Raw genomic sequence first — 20,849 nt, 5'->3', positions numbered from 1 at the left:
CGGTTGGTTTACTTTCTTTCAGCAGCAGAAGCCAGGCTTAGTCTTTTTGTTGTTGCTCAATTTGTCTTATAAGACAAAGAACAAAAAGCAAAGGACAGTCCTTGTGAAGCTCCAATCTATAGAATCAATTTTTCCTTTGTTTCTTTTTCTTCTCTTGTCCAGCTCTTGCTTTTTGGTCTTTTTCTTTTCATATTATTAATTAGTATTAATAATGGCTACTAATTAAGCAGTAAAAAGATGCATGCAGTCATTAAAGCTACACTTTTTTAATTTCTGAAATGCAGATTCCTCAATTTAGATAAAAATCATGTTCAGTTACTTAAACTTCATAAAAAGTCACAGTTCGGCTAACGATGCAGTACAACTAAATGTAACTAAACAAAATTACATTAGTAAAACTTTCTACTCAAAGGGTTTTGTTTTCCTTCTCTGTTCTTCTATCACTAGTCATTTTTGTCAGTCTCTTCCATGCTCATTCATGCTGTATTTGTGTCAGACACTTCAGTTGCTTATTGCAGGAACAGCATTTGAATCATTATGAAGGGGACTGAAGAATATATGGGATGAAAAAGAATTGTGATACTCAGTATCTGCATGGCTGCTCTGCAGTTATACAGCTATACAGTGCAGCCAACAGCATGTCTGCCATGGGTGTACCATTAGAGCTGCAGGCGTTTGAAATTGTTGCGTGTTTTGGAGGGGGAAGTTATAATTTTGGGATAGCCTGGTTCAAATGCTGATGAGGCAAGGAGTAAAACAGGCTATTAAAAACATGAGGTCACGATAACCCTCTCCTTGCTAACATATGTATGGAGCATAAAGTGTTTTGCTTAGGCTATTTTGAACGCCTTTCAAGGAGAGGATTTTGCATCCTAAGATTTTCATTTAAGGGCTGGGGGGTTTGTTTCTTCCCCCTATTAATTTTTGTCTGTTTGATTATCCTAAAGAAGGGCCCATTCTTCCAAGTGCACGCTAGCTCTTGTGTCTCTGGCGTCTGTCTCATATTTGCACTGAAAAACATAATTGTTGCTTTAGCCAGGATGTATTTTACAGTGTTTTGCATTTGTTCTTTACCTCAGATTGTACCCTTATGCTGCTGTTTTTATGCTCTCTTCCATCTTCAGTTCTGCCTTTCCTTCACTTTTCAGCATTGCACGTATTTTTTCACCTCTGTCACAGCAGCTCCTGTTCCATCTACTCATACAGTAAGATACCTGCTTGGCATCTGCCATGTAATCTTGACCAGTCTTCTTATGGTAAATTCCCTTCCCATTATTAAGCTTTCACATTTTCATTCTGATTTCATAGCCTTAAAATGTTCATTCCAAAACTAGTGAGACAGCTCCCCTTTGGGGAGGTACTGCACATTTACCTTTTTATCTTCCCAAGTACATCATGCCAGTGCATAGGCAGAATACTGATGAAATATATTTCAGTATTGCTGATTCATCTGCAGTAATGCAGAGCAGGACTGTGGAGCAGTGGTATGATAGCTATGACATCTATAAATCAAGTGCTTGTAACCCAAATAATATGAGAGGCTGTTCACAGAATGACATTTGTATACAAACCAGTATCCATCTTGCAAGAGATACTCCTATTTCTACATATGCATGTATGCTGAAGCATAAGTATTTTCTATTCAGTTGTTTTGTAATTTCTTCCTGGGAATGCAGTAGCATTTAGCTACTGCAGCCTAACCACAGCAATCTAGTTCTTGCAGCAAAAGACAGGGAGGTAACATTGATTTCCTCACTGTGTACAGGTTGGTGAGACACAGTGAAACTGCTTAATGGACAGTGAATCTTAACAAAAAGCTTCTTAGCAACTGGGTTAATCTCTAAACTCATAGACAATTTGCCTATGTTTTTTGTTGACATGGTGGTGTTTAGTTACTTGATGGTTCCTTCTTGCCCTACACATTACAGGGATGCCCATATGTATATTAGTAATTAGTGATGAAAAGTAAGGCTTTGAAACATTTAAACATCTTCACTAACAAAAGTGTTCATATACCACAAGCAGTTAAAAACTGTGATGTTGCCTGTAAAATACATCTGAAGAAAATCATGGGATGGGAAGGGAAGCAGTGCCTATTTTGTTCTTTCTAGACGATTTTTTAAGTAAAATCAGAATTCAGATTCATTTTGCCAAACAGTGTTTTCATAGATGTTTGTCTTCTGAAGCTCTTCTGGTTCATCAGCGTTTACAGAATAAGCACAGTCTCTCTCCTCCACTGGTAGATAACATGATTTTTATCTCAGTGTACTTAGGTGCTGGGTAACTGAAGTGTGCTGTCACTGTGAAGTGCTTGTGAACATGAATCTGTCAATAGATACAAGATGTGTCAGTGTGTGTTTCACCATCTCGCTTCTTAAGATTGTCTCACAGGTGCGTGGGCACTCAGTTGTATTTATAGTCGGTCACTTCATAATTTCAGAATGGGGACTGTGTTGCTTTCCTGAGAAGCCGTCAAAATAACTCCGTAGTTACAGCCCTTTCTTCTCGGAGGCACTTTGGAGTTGAATACTGGATAAAATTCCAGACTTGATGTAGCAGTGTACGGTGGTGGTAGGTCTCAGTGCAGATGCTGCTCCCTTTTATTTCAGCCAGCCCTTTTCTTTCCTGTTCTTGTATTGTCTTAGGCTTTTTGGTTTGTTTCTGTGTTCTCTCCCTATTTGTGCATCATGTATTTTCCTTTCTGTGGATGCATACCATCAAAAAGCTTCCCACTACATTAAGCTGTGGGTTCCTATGAATTTGAGGCTTTGTAGAGATTGACAAAATGCATTCAGAATTGACTAATATGTTGCAGGGAAAGGTAGTCTTTTACAGTGACCAGGTGACTTAGCTAGGAGACAGGAATGGACTGCTGTATTTTCAGGTGTCTTGTATAGCTTTGCAAAACTCAGTTCACTGAGTTTCTTCTTTCCTGTTTGCATTCCACACCAAGCTTTCCTGTATCTGTGTGAGCCTTGGGTTTGGGTGATGTCTCTCGTTTGGCTCTTTTTCTCCTTTGTGGACTGGAGTAAGAGAGGAAACCAGAAGCGTTCATCTCCTGAGGACTTCAGAGTTCTTACTCTGGCTTACAAGCAGTTGCTGTCTTTTTAGAAACTTCTGGCTTTTGAAGCAGCTTAATATTCTTTTTCTCTTCTTCAGTTACATATCTGTCATTGTACAATAGATGGAATAATTTGATTTAGAGTATCAAGTTCAGAGTTTAGCTTTCTAGTTGTAAATAAGACTGATTTTATTTTTTCCCTTCCCTGATACAGTCTGATAATTTCCTATTGATATGATTGAGGGAGGCTTGGAAGGCTTTATGTACAGATAATGTAACAGCCAGAAGTGCCACATAATAGTTCATCGTAATACAAATGGGAATTAGAGAAATGAGCTGTTAGGTTGTATTTCTTTTGATAAAGATTCCTTCTACTATATACTTGTATATTTTTCACAACTTATGTTAAATTTCTGTGGCTGTTGTTGATGTCCCCACAGGAAACTGTTTCAGTCTATTGTGATGTGAAAAATTTCCTAGGTTTTAGGCTGTGATCCTTTGTTCTGATGTTATATTGTGAAGTATATCAGTGTTTCCTCGTGTGAACCTAAGGTTCTTTTCCTTGCTTTTTGAAAGTGCAGTATATGCTGATGCTCTTTTAGCTCTTACTTAGCTAAGCTGTAAATCTTGAATTATTTTAATCTTGAAGTTCCTTATGCATTGTCATTGGTTTTGAGTCTGCATGCTAGAATGTTTCATGCAGCCTTGTAAATACTCCTAGTCTGTAGGGAACACTTTATTTTTCACTGAACATAGTGTCATTTTTTTTTTTTTTAGCTGTGCTGACACACAAAAAGGTTTCCCAGTTTGTGCTTTTTTCTTTTCTGCTATTCCCAAACTTTTTCTATGAAAAACTCATCCAGATTTTTGTGCTGTCATCTTGTGGGCCTCGCAATGTCACAGCAGTTTCTCATGGTTGCTCTTATCATTAAAAATGTTTCTTATATTTAACTTCAGCTTCTCTAATCTAAAATCCTAACTTTCTTCTTACTGGCTGACATCTATCTCAAGTAAAATTAAGATACTCAGAAATGTGAATGCTTTGTTCACATTGGCTAAGTCACTATGATTAAGTTGTAAGAAGCAGCCCATCAAGTAAACTCTTATGATGGTGTACAAAGCTGTCTGAATTAAAAAAACAGAAACCCAACTTCCATTTGCAATAGCAGTGTTCTGATTTTCATGAAATTTTGTTTTACTCTTCTGTTCTTTAAACTCAAGATTAATTTCTATGGTTACAGTGGATATAAATCTCTGGATTGCTTTTAAAATGGATTGTTTATTCAGAACAGGGCTGACAGTCCTTAAGAGAAGCTATTACTTAATTTTATTTTTCTAAGTTTAAATACTTAAAAAATATTTGTAATGATACCCCAAAGGCATCATAAAAATGTAAAAATAATTATACTCTAAAATTACCAAAATTACAGGAAATGGACATTTAAAAAATCTCACTGAGATTCATGGCTGAGAAAAAGTGAGAAAGGAAAAGTGCCTTTACTTCACAGCTTACATTTGTGTCAGGAGTTTCTGCTTTCTGTGATCAAAAACATGCTTTTGAACTGTCAGTGTTACTCAGATGTGAAAATACAGCATCAATTTCCCTTTTAATTACAGCTACATCTTACTGCTCCCAAATCCTACAAGAGCTTTCTCAGGAGAAATTTCTACATGACTATCTACTGGAATATTTTCAAGTAGAAATTATTCTCCCCTGTGGTTGGGGGGACCATATTTTTCTTAGGTCAAACAAGTTGGCAAATACATCTCAGTAGATCAAAATCAGTGCGAGTAGCATTTTGTGGTGAACAAATGCAGGGGTCCAGAGACACTTTCCTTGTCATATTATGTTACCTTGTGAAGCTCATGGTCATTCATGGTCATTCGGTAGTTAATAGAAATAAGGAAGAGTGATCTGCTCTAAAGGAAGGGGTTTTGCTCAGACATTATGGCTGGACTTTGGTTATGTCAGGAGATTCTAGAGTGGGGACACAGTAAGGTGCCTTCATTCTCAGTGGTGCTTTTAGGCCAGTTTGTGATCTGATAAAACTTCTAGCCCTTGCTGTAGAGTTAGGAACCTGTCCTGGTTGGGCTGTTTTATAAGACACATTTCTTAGCAAGGGGCAGGGTGGAGGGAACGGGATAGTATTAGCAGACTGGATTTAGAATGACTCTGTTAGTATCCCTGTCTGGTCCAAGAGTTATAAAAGGATTATCCTTAGCAGCCAAGCAGCCCATTTGAAGTGGGGCAGCAGGGAAGAGAGCTGTGTGTGCCTGGCTGAGGAACTTCGTCTAGATTTACGGAAGATGCGAATAGCCCCTATCAGTGTGTCACTCCACATCAGCCATGTAAGGACTTAACAGTGACCAGGGCCCAGTGAGCTCCTAAGATTTAGGGCTGATGATCCAGGTCTTGGGGTTTCCTGTTACATGAGGAGGGGGGAAAAACCCCAGGCCCTTTGTCTTAATTGTCCTGCCGATACTGTAAAGCACATGAATGAAAATCTTGACGTCTACAGAATTAGCTTCTTTCCAGTATATTGATTTATGTACAAATCAGGCTTTTGGTACCTAATTTATACATGTTCATTACATTATAGAAGGCATCATTAAGAAATCAATTTCTCACTTCTGTCTGGATGTTTTCTTGGTTCAGTCCAGTGTTTTAATGGGGGAGAAATTTACTTGGCATAAATGCTAGAGGAAGCACTAAAGAAGTGTTTCATCTGTGTAACACAAAGGTGTTGAAAATTAGTGGAAGGATTTTTTGCACCGAGAATATTATTGTACAAATAATGAAATTCCAGTAAAATACTTGGACACTGAAGCACAATGGTGCTTGTTTCCCTTATTCTGAGGAACAGCGTAAGTGTGTCAGTTCATGCTGCATCAGTATATAGGTGTATTAGTGTAAATACACTGAAAATGTAGAACTCTGAAAAGGGCCTGGCAGAGGAGTGTGGGACTGCCGTTGTGTGCAAAGGAGGCTTCAGTCTGGCTGCAGCTTCATCAGCGAGCTCGTCAGCACAGCCGATGCCACAGGCTCAAGTGCTCTGGTGCCCTGTTACGGCTTCTGCTGGAGCAGCTGCGGTTTAGTCGCAGAGTGAAGCGCATGCATGTGAAATTCTCTGCAGGAATTTGGATTCTGAATTTCATAATGATGGTCATCAGCATAACCTTTTACTACTGTGTATCTGCTAAATGAGACTCACTCTCTTTTTATCATAAACCAGCTCGGAATCAAGAAAACATAGCACTAAATGAGAGTGCAGACTGTGAGAACAAGGGACAAAAAAAATACCTCTTACAGAAAGTCACAGGCAGAGTCGAATGCAGTTACTGAAAGGTTGTAAATGGAGTGTTTTGAACAGCAATGGTAATGGCCAATTATTGCAAATATGTATTTTGACCAATTTACTTTTATCTCTCAACTGAAACATTCCCCACAATTGTTGTGGGGTTTATATTTTAGTCGATGAGGTTTTGGATGACTGTGTAAAAATATAAATGTTAAAGAAAGTTATGATTAGAGTCGGACCATGAACAAGAAAAAGGAAAAGAGAAAGTTTTATTAAAATCAGATGTTGCCTTTTTTTGTATTGAAAGCATTTTTGCCACAGGATAAATGACTGAATTACTAAAAACATTTAGCATGACGTTACACTGTAGAAAGCCTACTGTTAAGTTTTTCTGGAGGTCATCTTATGTTCTATCGACCATTTTCAGAATATTTAGGTGTGCTTCTGTAGATGCAGGTATCAAATCAGTGTGTTCCCACAAGACCTAAGAAAACCATGACAAAATTCACACCTCTTTATCTTAACTTCTACATGTACTGCAGTTTTCTGGTTCAGACTTGGAATTCAGTGTTTGTAAGTAATCATCCTATAAACTAAGATTATTCTCCTGTATTTATAAACACCTGCATTTTTTCAATGGTTTTAAGAATATACGATACACTCTAGGATAATTTTGACCTTAAAAAAAATAAATCAAGGCCTTCACAAGAATTTTTCTATACAGTAGGAGTTTGCTGTAAGTACCATAACCAGTTTTAAACCATAGAGCAGCCCCAGCTCCAAATAGCACTCCAGTAAAACCTTCATCCAGTGGAAGTACTGGGTACTTGCAGTCTTCATTGTGGTCAGTGGGGAACTGGAGCTCCCACACTCTTAGGACTTCATTTTACTCAGAAGACTCTTGAATGAAAAATGATTTGAAATTGTGTCACAAATTTCCCAAAATAATCTCTTAACCATGCACTTGACCAAATTTTACACCGACTCTGCATTGTTTTTAAGGAAAGAATGGTAAAATGAAATGTGAGGCTTTTAGGCTGCCAATGAGTTACTGACTACCAAATTTTCCACTTCGTATAATAAACAGTGAATATCAAAATAACCAAGTACAGATCAGAGCATGCTTTAGAGGTTGCTTCAAATGTGAACTGAGAATAGCAAAACTCAATGAGTAAATTTTTGAACCATAGGCAATATTTATAAATATATGCAGAAGAAAAGCAGGAATTAAACCCCCAGACTCTTTCCTTTAAACTGTTGTTTTCTTTACTGTGCAAGGCAATGCTTTTTTACTTTCTATTCTTTGCCAATTTCATATTAAGCAAAAGGAAGCATTTTTCTGCTCCAGACCAGGTGCTAGGAAATTGGTTTTGCTTCTTACTCCACTTTAGAGGTTTCTTAATCTGTTTGTTAATGATCACCGAAGGCTGCCTGTGGTATTCTGCAAGCAGGATTTATTTTCCCATATCCCACAATGGCTAATGCACATTTTTGCAGTGATCCATTAAAATTTTACTCGTCTTACCAAAAAAAAAAAAAAAAGTTATTTTAAATAAGAAAAATACTGATAATATTGCACAGTTAAAAAAGAATAAATTGTTTTGTACTGTCTTTACCTTGAAGAGCCAAAGTGTCCCAGTCCTAATTTTCCTGGCTTTTAATTGAACTGATTCACTTCTGAATGTTCCTATCCCATGTACAGCACATTCCGTAAGTACAACACCCCCATTCTTGGTTGTGTTTGCTGTGAATGCAAGGCTGCTACTACTAAAATGCGATTGAAACGTTCCTCTTCCCGTTGGTGCTGCTGTAACATATATGCTGATGTAAAGCAGGAACTGAACAAAGTCACAATTTTCATGAGATTAGAGGTAGCCAGGCTGGCTGTCTCCTCTCCTGCCTCCCCGTACCCGCTTCCAGCGGCGGGCCACCCCCACGCCGCAGTTTAGGTATTATTTGCTCTTTCGGGTTTCAGATTACGACAGCAATTGATCTGCGTGACCTGTTTTAGAAACTTTCACGTTTGCTGGGGAAACCTAAACCAAATGTATCCCCTCAAGAGACAAATCAGCTGAAAACTGGCCCGTTGACGTTTGAAGGCAGGCAGGGCTGCTCTGCATTGAATTCTGATAGGACAGCACCACCTCATGGCCTGCTAGTAAGTCACCATCCAAACCCCTTAAATAACAGTTTCCACACTATTAAATTCAAAGCTCCAGCTCTAAATTTAGTCTTTGGTTTAATCTAATTGGTTTAATCTTTGTTGTATGTCACTATATAAGGGAACTGTCATTTGTCTTTTGAAAGTTCCAGTTTCTGGAATGTAGAACCCAGGTAACAGTACTTTAAAACCAAATTCTTGTCTGTTCTTAGGCAACATCCTGCAGGAGCCTGTGTGAATTTAGTGGGCTGACATTGTCCTGAAATTTGCTTAAGATACAACCTAGAAGGAAGCTGTGTGGGACTTGGCTTTTCATATGTTCTATCTAATCAACAGTAGTTTGTAGTGGAAAACTTCTCCCTAGGAGCCATTTCTGCATCAAAACTTTTCTAACTACTCTTTCCCAACTGTAATAGTTTAGGTATTGCTCTTAGTTTTAAAAATTATTTAATAGAAATCGTGTTTCTGTTTATAGTATCTATTCTGTTAGGGTTTTATTCCAGATTTCTGAAAGCACCTTCAGTACATGCACTAACTGTGGAAAATTACCTTTCTGTTTTTTCTCTTAGTATGGTTTAGACATTGGAAACATTTTCTTTCTGTAATAGGAACAAGTTTATGTTCTTACACCAGTTACTGTATCTCCTCTTGCACTGAGACTGTACTTTTTTTGGTCAGAAGCGTGCAGTCCTGTGTATCACCTGATGTCTTATTGAAATCCTTAATTTCTTCTGAAATGGGCAGTGGGTATGTTTGGGTTGACTGTATGTTTGGAATTGAAAACATAAGTGTCTAGATTATTATGATGATCTTAATTCTTCTGCCCTTTGCAGAAGGGATTGTAGAATGTAGTCACCTATTCATGAATCTGTAGATGGAATCTGTTTAGGTGAGACATTTGAAGATCAGGCGTTTCGGACGTATTAAATGTAAAGCTTTATTTTTTATGTTTGTGGTTAATAAGATGCTACCATCAGCAGTGCTTGTCAGTGCTGCTGAATCCACACTAAATGCCGCTCCTCTTAGGACTTCCGCAAGTGCTTTTCTATTATGTTTTGGTTTTAAGTATTTTTCAGTTTTCCTTTAACAAAGTTTTCCTTTCTATTCTAAAGCATATCCTTTAAAAAATCAGAGGGGCGATATAGTGCAAAGTGTAACAGTCAATTTTATATGGTAGTAACCAGTCGTGTGTTCTGGTGGAAGGATAAACTTGATAAAACGCTATGTTTGTTTAATGAAAATGACTGTTCAGCGGTGTCGAATTCTCTCTACAATATGTCACGGGAACCTACTCCAATCATTTTAATCGTAAACAATGCTGCTGCTTCTTGCAGTGGGTTAAACGTATGCAAATTGGAACCTACTGTTTCATGAGTGATCAATTCTTTGTTGGGAGTGGAAAGAAATGCTGTATATATTGTTAAGATACTGAAGGAAGCATAGTCAGCGTCTTCCTTCTAAAGTATATGTATCTTTTGAAGATGCTGCTTTGGAGGGAATGCTTTCCTCCTTCTCCTCTTTTAAAAATGCAGCCTAATCTAAAATCATAAGAAAAATCTCTAAATAGAGGAACACCTACCATTTCTAGCAAAGGCCCCAAGTATAAATAGAGCTGTGCATGCCACCTGTGGTAGCAGATGGCAGCCATTCACAGCTTCCTTTTGTGCTGGACCTGCATTATATGCAATATTTGCTTTTATCTTTTAATAAGAGTTGTTTAGAAACTCTACAGTGGCAACAAAATACAGATTTATGCATGAAAGAGGTAGTTTATAATGAAGATAATAAACTTTAATGTACAAACTGGGACAGAAAGTAACTTTAAGTTACGTTACATGCTCTAATGTGAATTTATAGAGTGTTTTTGACTTGTGTGATGCTGATGCTTTTGTTGCCATCCAGCAGAAAACGGCTGCTGCTTCCCTGTAGAAAATCAATTGGTTTTTGACAATCCCAACTACACTTGGGAGTTTTTAAATAACACCTGGAGTCTACAGCTTTGGTACCTGAGCTTAGGAGATTATGTTGAGTTTCTTAAGTTGTATTAAACATATCTCCTTTCATGGCAGATGTGTCTTTTAGGAAGTTCCTACTGGTGCTATCCAGCTGCTGCCCTCCCTTGTGCTGATACAGGTATTTGTGGAGCTGAAATGAAAGAAACCAATTCTTCAGGTTTGGTCTTTAAGCATTATTAATCCCCATTTCTAGAAGAGTAATTAAAGTCATTTCAGTGTTTTGGTGTGTGGTATTGAAACTCAAGGGAGTGCCAGTGAGAATGGGAAGAAAAGGGGGAGCCTGCTGTTTTGTAAGCAGTCTTCATTGTCAGAAAGAATGTAGCGTGCTGTATTCTGGTAATGAACAGAAGCTCAAGAATATGCTTTTAGTATAAAAAAATAACTGACTTTGGCAATATTGGGAGGAAAGGTGTTTTTTTTTTTTCCCCACGATTCTCAAGAAATTGTCAGTTATACCTGGAAATTCAGCAGTGTCCTTCCCCATAAGGTACATTTAGTTTTAATGTAGTGCAGGAGTGCTGCAGCTACGAAGGGCGTTTCTCTAAGCCCTCCTATCCCTTCAGGGAAGAAAGGAAATAATTTCATTATTTCAGAGTTGAAGGAGAGGCTGCTTTCTCTACTCCAGACTTTCAGAGAGGAAAAAAGCCAGTTTCCAGAGATAGAGAATGGGAACCATAACAAGAGGCCAGTACTCATATTGCTCACAATGTGTTTGTGCTTCGTCTTCAAATTGCTTTCATCTACCCTTTGATCAGAGGGAAGCAAATTTAATGCCTATAATTAAGTCAGCAGAGGGAAACTGATAATGGCATCGGCAGGGCCTGACCCAGAAGTGGTTCAGGATTCTGAAAAGATTATAAGGGGAAAAATATAAATAGAAGGCAAGATCCAATGCAGTATAATTTGCTATCTTACTAAAAATAGGATGTGCCCAACCAACCTGAATCTGTAAGAAAATCTGCTTTTGCTTCATTAAGATGACCTAGTATCTGGTTGTACAGGTTCTGATAAAGTGCTAATAAGAAGTCTGGAGGAGATTAGCAGAGAAAATACTAACTGAATGAGATAAGTAAGCAGAAGCAGTGCTTCTGTGCTGAAAGAAGTGTTGGGCAGAAGAGAGGTTAATAGTGGAATTACTTTTTACATTCCCCAAAATAAGAACAGTACCAACCAGGATGGGTTTTAAAAATAACCCCAGAGTAAGATGGGAGTATTTTTAATATGAGTAAGTAAATTTTTAACATTAGTATTTTTATGAGTATAAAAATATAAGTACTCATTTTTAATGAGTAAGTAAAACTTATGTAAGTTGATGTAAATTACTGATGAGTACTGAGGGAAAGGAGAGGGAGGGTATCTTACAGCAAGTGCTGAATGAGTCTGGGGTCTGGAGGTGTAGGGAGAAGAAAGAAATTCAAGAGTAGAGTATGTATATAGAGACTGAAACAGAGTAATCTTTGTTGATTAGTAAACTAATCAATGAAAATGGTGGAAGAAAAGGTATGTCCAGCTGAGTTTACAAGTAACTAACATCAGTGAATGCGCTTCTAAGTCATCAGCAAGGATGGATACAAGCTGGAGCAAACACAAAGGAAGTTACAGGTTAGGCAACCTCAGACCCATGTCGTGAGAAGAAACTAAAAAGTTGAGGTAATTTGTCTGGGGCTACAGAAGTTAGAGGGAGGTAGGATTGCTGATGGTAAACTCTTAACACACATGCAGAGAAGCAGAGCTTTTATAGGAAAGGACTGTTTTGAAGCAGGAACAGATGGATAGAAGTTGGTAATCAGTAAACCTGGAAATTTGATGGTACTTACTGATAATAAGAGCAGTAAGATTCTAATAAAGCTATTCAGCTGGAATAAGGAGATTCTTTTATTACCTTTTGGCTGGAGCATGATAACTTTGAAAAGAGTGCATGGTATGCATCTGATAACCCCAGAATACTTGCAGGTTGACCCTGAAGATATCTTCAAGATTTATATTTGTGTAATAAGGGATATTTTGTGTCTGCAGATTAAACATCATACCTGACCCCCCCCCTTTTTTTTTTTTTTTTTTTTTTTTAGTTTTAAATAAAATTGGTATTTCCTTTCGTGCTGATGAGACCTTTTTCATAAAAATAGTTTAATTCTGTTGATAATGACAAATTGAATTCAGAACTGTGCCCGTAGTACACAGGCAACAGTGAAATAGCAGCAGTGCAGGATCGCAGAAGGTGCTGTTAGAATTTGAGGGAAAGTAGAACAAGAAGTCTCACTTCTGATGCAAATCTTGGGAACTAAGAGCTTGATGCAAGTATGGGCATAATGGTGTCATTCTAAATTCATGAAAATAGCTTTACAAATGAAGGAGAGGCAAAGTGAGGTCAGAGCAATTCAAACACACGATGACAATTTTAGCCTAAATAGAATGCTCTTTGTGACTAGATGAATTAATTACTGTAAGACAGTGTTCTTGCTTGTCATTCTGATTCTTTCTGCTTGTTAATCACTCCTAAATTGTAGCTATTGCAGTAATATTAAGATTTATTGCTTATAAAATTTTGTGAATCGCTCTTCTAGTTTAGTGATTCTTCAAATATCAATGGAAATGTTTGGAAATGTGTTTCTTATTTTACATTTCTCCTTTTTGTCCTCTGTAGTACTTTCTGCTTCCTGAAGTATTATTGTTCTACTGAAACACTGTATGACTAGTTTTAGTGTTTTGCTTTCATAGTCACGTTCAATTTACCTATTCAGCAAATTTCATGACATACCAAGTCTGAGCTGAAGAAGAGATTAATGTAGAAAGTTGCTCCAGTGGCAATGAGAAGGGACATCTGTAGAACGGTTTAGCTTACTTTTTGTGCCTCATTGTCTTGTAGTAATTTCAGTATTGTGCATGATGGTGCTAACAGTTTAGGAAACCTTGGATCTACTGACAGTACTAACAGAACACAGCTTGCTATGAATGGGTGAGATTTCCTGTGCTGTTAATCACATGGAGAACTTTAAACATGAAAACTGGGAAAATTCTTATTCAATACAGTGAGTTGTAGTAAGAATGAAGCAGAGCAAATAATACTAGGGAAATGTATGCATATTTATTTGCACAAGGAAACACTTTTAGTTGTACAAATCACTGCGGTCTTACTGAGCACATTTTTTTCCTCTTACTTCTTTCAAAGAGACCTTTTGAAAACAATAATTGGGGGAATTAATCTTCTATTTATCCGAACTGTTCTGTGTTCTTTCTCTGTGGGTTTTTTTGTTTGTTTAATTACAAGGAACATTTGCATGAAAATGGGATTTTAAGGCTTGAACAGCTTCTGATGCCTTTTCCCAGATACATGGAGTAAGCCGCATTTATAGTATTTGTAAACTAAACCAAGTATTGTTTTGTAAAATGCCTTGCATGCTTTTTTACACTGATTATTGATGAATATTTGAGAGAAGGCTCCCCCGGCATCTCCTTTGGAAATATATACCACTAATGTATATAATTCTCCTCCTACACCCCCCATCATGTCTCCTTCAAGACCTGCCAAGGAAGTCATAGTGGTAGTCATACATTCTTTGTCCAGTTAAACTAGATTTCTGTAGATCCTCTGTTCTCTAAAATAAGCAGCATCTTACACTGCACCAAATATATTAAATCAGACTAAAGCTTGCAAAAGTTTTCTCAGATTTTTAGGAGTTTTTTTCTCACCTTTTCAAAGGATCTTTGTAAAGACTTTTAGTAAAGAAAATTGAGTGGATTTATAGTAAAATGTATCCACAGTGGTGTGGAAATCCAGAAATGGAAATTTGATAGGGATATATGCTCTGTAAATTAGATTCTGGATTGACAGTTTAGATAATGTTTTGTGTTATTATTATTATGTTTAATACTGTAGTTGTATTTAGTGTTCAGTAGTGTTTAATTTATGCTTCTGGGATAGAAGACATTTTTATTACTTTTCTCCGAGTTATACTTTCATACAACAGATCTTTTTTAGTTGATTTTTACGTATTGACTGCTTGCAAAATGGAAATTTTAAGAGAGTAAATCTTACGATTCTATTTAATTACAGAATAGTTTTACAAAATCACATCTGAAGTGTGGAATACTGCACTTTAAACATAAAAAAAAAGATCAGTTCTCTGACTGCGGTTTAATTATGATTTCTGTTCCTTTAGATTTCTCATATTGGAAAGCTGAAGGATTTTCTTCTGCAACACAGAAAGGATTATATTAATGCATACAGGTAAGTGTGCATTCTGTTTAAATAGATCTACTTATTTTCTGATTTATAAAGTGAACTGCTTAGAAATCTGTAGGCATAATGGCTAAAACCAAAACTAGACTGCTTATTAATTGGCTTACTGTAAGCTACTTACGGTGAATACTGCTGTCACAGCACCATTTTCTTCTTAAATAAAATGAGACTTAGAATTTAAAGGTTTCTGACTCCCAGGAGTGAGTTCTGAAACAAACCAACCTGGCAGTCAGAGTCTGACACCTTCTAAGGACCTGCAGAGTGGGTTTCTGAAGTGGTTCTCGTGACAGCAGAATAGTAGATACAGGGATCCGAGTTTTCCCTTTCACTCTGTGACACTAAACCTGTTATCACTAAGGATACTGTCAGTAGCATCAGCAGGACCTGGGGGAGAATGATGCAAACTCTTCATACTCTGGAATGTGAATTTCAGATGAGGGTCATTATTGAGAACACCACATCAGGGGACAGCACCACAGGATTTGCTTTTCTGAAACAAAACTGAAGGCTTCAGTTCTGGTAGTTACTATTCTATGGAGAAAGTTTTATTGCTCTTCAGCCATTAGAAAAAATTCAAAACTTATATCCAAATGAGACAGTGGAAGTAATTTTTCCCTTTTAAAGGATCTTCTAAAACCTCAATTTCCTGTGTAACATGATCACAGTATTGCATGGGGGAGTCAGCCCTGGCTGCATTCTGATTCTGCCGCAACTCTGGCTAAAGCTAAGCTGTTGCTGCAGTCAAGGCAGTGAAAATGCAGTCTAAAGTCATCTTGGGTTAAAGACACTGAAGTCCCAAGTCAGTTTAATGCCTTTCTTCAAAATGCTTCACAGATACCAGATAGGAATGTTATTCAGACAGATATTCATACCCTAGGACAAGACAGTAGGAACAGATCCATCTGCTGCTATTCCTTAAGCTCAGTCTATACTGCAGGAATAGTCTTTCTGAGAAGCAACTTCTAGGCCTGAAAGGGTCTGTCTCAGTAACAGCAATCTATGCAATCAGTGGTATGAAAATGTGTGCCAGGGTAAGTTGACAGAAGACTTCTGGCACCCTTTTTTGTCTCCCTGAGATGGTTAAAAGCAGTATTTTGTTGTTTCACACAAACAAAACATTTGGCACCTTTTGTAAGGCCATAAGAGCTATTCATAGTCAGTGCCAGTGAAAAATGAAGCTCTGGATGGGTGTCAGATCTGTGTGCAAGGTGTATGAGGAACTGCTTTTCCAAGCAGCAAGCAGAAGTGGTGCACAGCTACATGTTTTGACTAGCTCGCTGCTGTTCAATTCTGTTGGAATAGGTCATGAACAACACTAGATGGAGCTACCAATTTAGTACTGAAATTACTGTGTTTACTGTGTGAAAACTTCATGTGATTGCATAGGCTGAGAAACTGCAAATAACTGCAGTAAGAACAGTCAGTGCCAGTTAATTTTTGTGTACTGTTTGTAATTTATTAACAGTAATGTGCATAAAATTGACATGATGAGTCAAAATTTGTCCAGGCTATTTTGGTTTCTAAAAGCTCTTAATGTTCTTGTAAACTCTCTTTTAACCAGTCATCATGGTAATTCTCAGTGATTTTCGCATACACACCCCCCTCAGGTATTAACTAAGGAGAGGAAAAAAGTGTCATTTCTTTTATTAAACAATAGAATAATCCTCCAAATCTCATCTGTCATTGCAGTTGATACTGTCCATAATGGTCAAACTTGGAACAGATAATACTGTCAAATTTCATACTAGATGTCTTATGCTGTTCCACTTGCTGGATGTAAAGAGGATCATAGCATCCATGCTGTCAGTCTTGCAGTCTTAGCAAATACCTCATTCAAGACAGTTTTAATAACTTTTCAATACTCAAGCTGTGAGAAAAATTTTAAGGAATTTAATACTAAAAGGCTCTTCTGGAATTTATGTAGGAAGCTTAATTTTGTTCATGAAAGTTGACTCCTCTATTTTGTCAACCGTGCTATTTGTTTTCCCAAATATAGTAGAATGTGTTGATGAATTTCGGCTTTTGAGTTAAGAATGTATGCCTTTTAAGACTTCTTCATAATGTGTTACATCCAGGTTCTTGATTGCTTCTTTGACCTTAATTTTGCAGACTAGAAGCACTTTAATAATAGAGTTTTTATTTTTGGCATCCATAAAATATCCTGCTAGAGGGGGTATGTCTTTAATTAATTTTAGATAGAGACTTTTGGCAATGAGAAAAACAACTGAAAAAAGGCCCCGACCCATTTGATCAAACTTGAAATATTTAAGTAAAACACCTAAATTGAGTCCAAAAAGCTTAAGAATTAGTAATTGCTTATTCACCTTCTTCTTGATTTGACTGTTAACTGTAAAATATGTGAATGGCAAAATACATGAAACTAGTGATGCAGTGGTCCAAGCTTGCTGACTTATAGGCCATTGCACCTCTACCCTCTCCTGTTTATCAGGCTTCATTTGCTTTCTCCTACGCCTTGTTTTTCAGCTTTCTGTGATAAGGAACTTTTCTGTTTTCTTCAGTTTGTCGTAGTTCTCTCCTCTGAGTAGAACTTCTGAGAGCTTTGGCAGTGCCAGAGATATGCTGTCATCTTCCGCTGACAGCATGAGTTACCATGGAAAGAAACTTGAAACTGGCCTGTTAGAGAGAAGACTCTGATTTACATAGGAGCATGTACAGAAAGAAGCTGCTTCAAACTTCTCTCCAAATGTACGGTTATTTCTTCTCATTTGGCTTAAAAATTGAGGGCAGTAGTAGTGAAAACTTGGGCTTTCTCTGCAACACACATTTTAAGGAAAAATAATGAATAATGAAAACTGAATGAGTAGCAAAGACTATGAGTGACTCATGTCACTCAGTAGCTTTATATGTATCATTACTTTTTATTTCACATTAGAGCCCTGTCTTAAAAATAACTTAAATGATTTTAATTATTTTCTTGATGGCTTCATAGACACATTTCAAACCATACTCATGATCAGTGAACATATTCAGTGGCAGGTCTTTTATCATAAACGTGTAGCTACATGGTGGGATGATGTAACATCACTGTTCCTGCTAATAGTAGCTGTCTCTGAGCTGTCACTTGTGATGTTGTTAACTGCTGTCTCTTTCCAAGAATCTTTGTAAAGAAGTGAAACTCAACAGTCAATAAATGCTTTAGGACATCTCACGGTATCTGAAAAGTAATTAGTTACAGTACTCAAAACCAGCAATGGTAAGTATACTTGGATGTTTGTTTGTATCTGGTTTGTGATGTATCTCAAGGACTTCCTCACCAGCTTTTTCAAGTAGGATTATTAGTCTTTATAATGGTGTTTAGAAAGAACATATGGGATGTAGTCCTTGAGGCAAAATAACTGAGGACTTTCCCTTTAAACAGAACTGATAAACTTCTTTTAGTTCACTAGATAATCAGAAAAGTAATTAAATTGATGAGTAAATACCAGACATTTATATATTAGAAAACTATCCCTGCTAAACTGTGATCTTTAAGGACTTTGCCAGCAATGTTACATTTGGCTAATGCATATCTTTAGTAAATTAGTGATGAACAATACCTTTAGAAGATACTAATTTGGGTATTTCTGTGCTGCGTGTTCTGTAGCTAAAGCTTCCCCACAGACTTTTAAAAAAATAATGTCTTAAATATGTTGTTGGGGAATGTGTTCTCATTTGAGTCGATGAGTTTTTGCCTTGGAATTTTGTCAAACAGCACTTGGATTGAAAAAAGCAGTAAATTAAACCACACAAAACGTAACAAATAATGTTTAAATTTAGTAGTTAAATAAGAAATAAAATAGTTAAAATATGCTAGGTGCCTAAAGGGAAAAAGTTAAAAAATGTCTACTGTATTTCCAGCCAGAGTTATACCTACGTGTATATATGTGCATATACCTACACAGTTACATGTGTGTATGTGGAGGAACATTTATATATATATTTGTAAGGCAATATCTGCAGGTGGTAAATTGGACATATCTCTGCTCAAACAGCACATACCAGTATCTTATAACTGATTTATTTCAGCTTATTGCTTCTCTCTCTTTTGTAATACGTTTTGGAGGAAAATCAAGTTTTTCTGCTTGATTTGGTACCTTTATTGAATCAGTAAGCAAAAAATATTTTATGCACCAGCAGAAATAGTTACTAGTTCCAAAAACTGGTGTAATGCCTCCATCAGCTCTGGTTCCTTGTGCTTTGCCAGCAAAACAGGATCATAGAAATTATAGGCTTGGAAGGAGCGTGGTTGACACGTTCAAGAAGAGAATGATTAGGTCTTTCTACCACTGTGTTTTGCTGACTTTTAAATATTTCTTTCAGTGGAGATTCCATATCGTCCCTCTGCCTTTTCCTGTTTCCTTTTCTGTGCTAGTTTATTTTGGTTTCTCCTCAGTCTCTTCTAGAATCAACAATTACAGTATATTTGGGTTTTTGTCCTTTGATTGTACTTTTCCTCTCCTTTGGATGTTCTCCCAGTTGGTGTTGCAGTGAGGTGTTGAAGTGAAACAAATCTCGGGCCTTGCCCAAAGCTAAGGATAGCAGAAATAGTATCTTTGTTTGGAATGGATTATACTGCTTTTATGCATCCCATCGTGATGACTGTTTATGGAACAGCATTGTTGTAATGTTTGGTTTATGATCCATTATGGTCCCAGATGACTTTCTAGAGAACTGTTCCCTAATCAGTTGTTCCCCATTCTCTATGGGTTCAGATAATTGTTCTGCTGCAACAAAGAGCCTCTGACCGTTCCTTATTCAAATTCTTTGTGTCATTTCTCCAGGTTTGCAGTATTGTTTTGAAGTCTTGTTCTCTTGATACAGTTTTAATTTGCTTAGCTTTATACCTCTACAAATTTAATAAGTGTGTACTCTATTCTGCTGTCTGAGTTGTTAACGCAAGAGTGTTAAATAGCATCAGATTCAGGACAAACCCCTGTGGAACACAACTCAATGTGTCCTTCTGGTTGGGTATATGACTACTCCAAGTACAGCTTTTCAAACAGTTTCATATCCGTATGATGCTTATTTATTCCAATTAATTTATTCACTGGTAGCTTATGAGCATATCATGAGAGATGGTATTACAAAAGCCACACTAAAGAGAAGATGTATGGCAATAATTGTTCTTCAGCCAACCATAAGACTTGTTACTGCATCCCAGAAGTAAATTACACTGCATTTTTCTTACTCTTGCTATATCTTGGCTACTGGTTATCTTTTTGTTCTTTCCTAAGGACTTTAGAAGTTGTTTGTCCCTGTATTTTCCTAGGCTGGGTGATCTGATTCTCTGGTTTATTTGGGTTTTTTTCCCCTTAACCCTGTTTTTTAAAGATAGTTGCTATACTTCATCTTTTCATCAACCTAAGCACTCACTTAACCTTCACCAGTTCTTGGCAGTGGGGATGTATCCTTCCATTTGATGCATTTGCTATTTTATTCCAAGGCCTGGACTCCTATCTCTGCACGCCTAATGGATGTACATACATCCTGGGCTTTCTTGGAAGCCAGTTAGTTCCCTTCAAGAGCACCCCTTTGGCACACGTATAGGAGGGATATGTACTTCATCAAGTTTACCTTCACCATTATCCCCGGAAGCACTGCCCCTTCAAGATACACTTGTGCTGTGACCTGGCTTGTATAGCACTCTTTCTTATACACTCATTCACTCAGGATCCTGTTATTAATATATTGGCTGACACTTGTTATTCCTGGTGAAAATAACGACAAATATTTATGATTCTTTTATTTAATGGTGGAGGTACTAAATTGAGGCCAAATGATTTAGAAGCAGTAAGCTAAAAGGAATAGTAACTGCAGCTTGCAAGTGACTTTAGTGATGAAATGTAATGCTAAAAAAAAAAAAAAGGCACTAAACATCGAGTATTTATTCATATATACTGTGTATAATTTTATTTCTCTACTGAGCTAACAAGCCCAACACCACATTCTTAGGTGTTTCTCTAAGTAATATTTGCAGAGCAACCCCTTGTTATCATTGGCATCTCTTGCCAGGTGCGTCTCATCCAGCATTTGACCCTTTTCTGATTGAGTCCCTGCATGCTGTGTTCCTTTA

The 20,849-nt window shown here is 37.2% G+C and overlaps 1 protein-coding gene across 1 annotated transcript in view; it reads left to right on the top strand.

Annotated features, from left to right (window-relative positions):
* Nucleotides 1-20,849, top strand: part of STX18 (syntaxin 18) — a 63,983-nt gene that overhangs the window by 19,046 nt on the left and 24,088 nt on the right. The window contains exon 2 of the mRNA XM_065659478.1: nucleotides 14,697-14,764. Coding sequence (XP_065515550.1) covers nucleotides 14,697-14,764 — 68 coding nt within the window. The remainder of the gene's footprint in view (nucleotides 1-14,696; nucleotides 14,765-20,849) is intronic.

Source organism: Lathamus discolor, chromosome 1 (assembly GCF_037157495.1).
Source record: "Lathamus discolor isolate bLatDis1 chromosome 1, bLatDis1.hap1, whole genome shotgun sequence".
Lineage (NCBI taxonomy): Eukaryota > Metazoa > Chordata > Aves > Psittaciformes > Psittacidae > Lathamus > Lathamus discolor.
This window is presented reverse-complemented; position numbering and strand designations above follow the sequence as displayed.